The 3,047-nt window shown below is 37.2% G+C and overlaps 1 protein-coding gene across 1 annotated transcript in view; it reads left to right on the top strand.

Annotated features, from left to right (window-relative positions):
* Nucleotides 1-1,276, top strand: part of LOC107620622 (cell division cycle protein 48 homolog) — a 4,760-nt gene extending 3,484 nt beyond the window's left edge. The window contains exon 6 of the mRNA XM_021114553.1: nt 339-1,276. Coding sequence (XP_020970212.1) covers nt 339-1,126 — 788 coding nt within the window. The 3' untranslated portion in view covers nt 1,127-1,276. The remainder of the gene's footprint in view (nt 1-338) is intronic.

The raw sequence follows: 3,047 nt of genomic DNA, 5'->3' as shown, positions 1-3,047 counted from the left end.
CTTGTGTTATAATTATAGCAAGCTATTATTATTATTATTATTATTATTATTATTATTATTATTATTATTATTATTATTATTATTATTATTATTATTATTATTATTATTATTATTATTTGGAGAGACAGTAGTCTTGGCTTGTCAAGCTTCGTATGATTGATTGTCACCTTTCTTGATATTTGATTGAATTGAATTAATTTGAATGCATGCCAAACAGACTTAGTAGTATATATAGAATCTATAATCTTCAGTTTCTTGGACGACATTGATATTACATGTGGAATATGATTATTTTGGTGCTTGTAAAATATTATGACTTTTTAATGTAAATTTTGCAGCTTACTTCTTGGAAGCTTATCGTCCTGTCAGAAAAGGAGATCTATTTCTTGTCCATGGAGGGATGAGAAGTGTGGAGTTTAAGGTCATTGAAACTGATCCTGGGGAGTACTGTGTGGTTGCTCCAGATACTGAAATCTTCTGTGAGGGGGAGCCTTTGAAAAGAGAGGATGAAGAGAGGCTGGATGTAGTTGGATATGATGACGTGGGTAGAGTCAGGAAACAAATGGCACAAATTTGTGAGTTGGTAGAGCTTCCCTTGAGGCATCCACAACTCTTTAAGTCGATTGGTGTGAAACCACCCAAAGGTATTCTACTTTATGGACCCCCTGGTTCCGGGAAGACACTGATAGCAAGAGCTGTTGCTAATGAAACGGGAGCTTTCTTCTTTTGTATAAATGGACCGGAGATTATGTCCAAACTGGCAGGAGAGAGTGAAAGCAATCTGAGGAAAGCATTTGAAGAGGCTGAAAAGAATGCACCATCCATCATCTTCATTGATGAAATTGATTCTATTGCACCCAAGAGGGAGAAGACACATGGTGAAGTTGAAAGGAGGATTGTTTCACAGCTTTTGACTCTTATGGATGGATTGAAATCTCGTGCTCATGTTATCGTTATTGGAGCTACAAATCGCCCAAATATCATTGACCCAGCATTGAGAAGGTTCGGTAGATTTGATAGGGAAATTGATATTGGTGTTCCTGATGAAGTTGGCCAACTTAAAGTTCTTCGTATACACACTAAAAACATGAAGCTCTCTGATGATGTAAGTTTCATTGTCTCTTAACTTTGTTGGTGTCTATACACTGTACCAGGTTGTGCATGCCATGCTGTGGCTCTGGTTGTAGGTTGTTCATTAATTCTTTAATGTTCTTAAATTTTCTGTTGCTTAACTCTAGCGCCGCTGTCCTAAAGTAGTGAAGAGTATATTTGAGATGTATGACTTCCCTATAAAACCTGAAAACACTTAACATACGGATCACGGCATCGAATGGTATAAAGGGGAATTAAAAATTAGCAAATCTAAGGCCAAAGAAGCATGTTTTCAATAATAGTACAGAATTAGGAAGGATTTATAAAACCATGCAATTTGTATGAGTAAGTGTGAGGAACTGATAAAAACCACTCAATTTAGCACAAGATAAATTGTAAAATAGCGGTTTATCACCTGCCATAGAAGAAGATCATTCACAAGCAAAGAAGATGATGGTATCAGAGTTACTTCAGAAAGACAAAGCAACTCCTACTCTCAACTCTATTCCATTCAATTCCTAATAGGTTTAAAACACATGCTTTACACATTCAACATAACTCCTTCTGATTCTGCCTGACTAAGACCTGCAAGACAACCATAAGCTTGCTTCAAGCCATATTCCTCGTGGGATCGACCTTGACTTGCTCAGGTATTACTTGGATGACCTAGTGCACTTGCTGGTACTGCTGCTGTTGTACGAATAGTGTGGGTTTTGCGTACACGCGTGATGACCGGATTTCACTCCCCATATAAAAATGATGAATCCGTTCTTTTGGAAGGTGCACCAACAATTATCGTCAAGTAATAACCCACAGTGGAGTGGGATCGTATCCACAGAGATTGGTAGATTTGAGCAATTTTAATCAATTGGTGAATTAGTTAAGCTAAGAAAAATAGATTGTGTTTGCAGAATTGGAAATGGGCATAAACATAAATGACTTGAAAGTAAAGAAAAACAGTAAAGTGCAGAAAAGGAAATGACAATAATGTAAAGTGCATAAACATAAATGACTCAAAAGTAAATGGGAATGGGGATTTGCAGAATGTAAAGAAAGCTATAAAGAATGTGGAAGATAAGAATACAGGGGATTCATTGAGATTAGGAGATGTTATCTCTTTGGATTAAATCCAGATCATATCCTCTTCAATCATGCAACTCATTGACCTCTTGGCAATCATGATTGATTGAGCCCCAATCCCTTGGTGACTCAATCTCTCAGATCTTGATCAATAGCCAATTCCTTGGTCTAATTGCTCATGAAGAGAGATATGCTTGGTCCCTGATTATACCACACATCATCATAGGTCTAAGTAGAGGGAGGATTATATGTCACCATATCCAAACACCAAAACCCAGATCCTACTCAAGTGTGAGAAAGAATTTCTAGCATGGTTTCATGTTTCCTTTTCCAAGGTTCCCATGAAACCCATTTTGCATTCAACCTCTTTTCCAAGATGATTGAACACTAAACATGAAGAACAAAATTCCTTCTAGCAAATCAAAGAGAAGATGAAGAGAAGAAGAAATTAACTATCATTAATCCATCAAGTACAATAGAGCTCCCTCTCTCAATGAGAGGGAATTTAGCTACTCATAGCTCAGAGAAAAATACCAAAGATGGAAGAGATGATAAAGTGAAAAGTAAATCTAAAAAACTCTCTCCACAACTTAGCTTCCTAACTTCTTAACCCCTTCTCAGTACTTTTCAGGGGTTATTTATGCTACTCCTAACAATAGAATAAAGAAAATACAAAAGAGAAAAGAAAATTACAATTTAGAGGAAAATGAAACTCAATAAACGTGACCTTCCAACTAGCGTGTGACTGGCGCTTCAGTGGCGTGCCACGCCTAACCTCCAATTTGGCTTGGCGCGCCACGCCAAGCTCTTCAAGTGGCACGCAACAATCCCTTCTTAGTATTTTCAGGGGTTATTTATACTACTCCTAGCACTAG

The sequence above is a fragment of the Arachis ipaensis genome, chromosome B10, assembly GCF_000816755.2.
Source record: "Arachis ipaensis cultivar K30076 chromosome B10, Araip1.1, whole genome shotgun sequence".
Taxonomy (NCBI): Eukaryota; Viridiplantae; Streptophyta; class Magnoliopsida; order Fabales; family Fabaceae; genus Arachis; species Arachis ipaensis.
The sequence above is the reverse complement of the archived record's forward strand: the minus strand, read 5'-3'. Positions and strand labels throughout refer to the sequence as shown.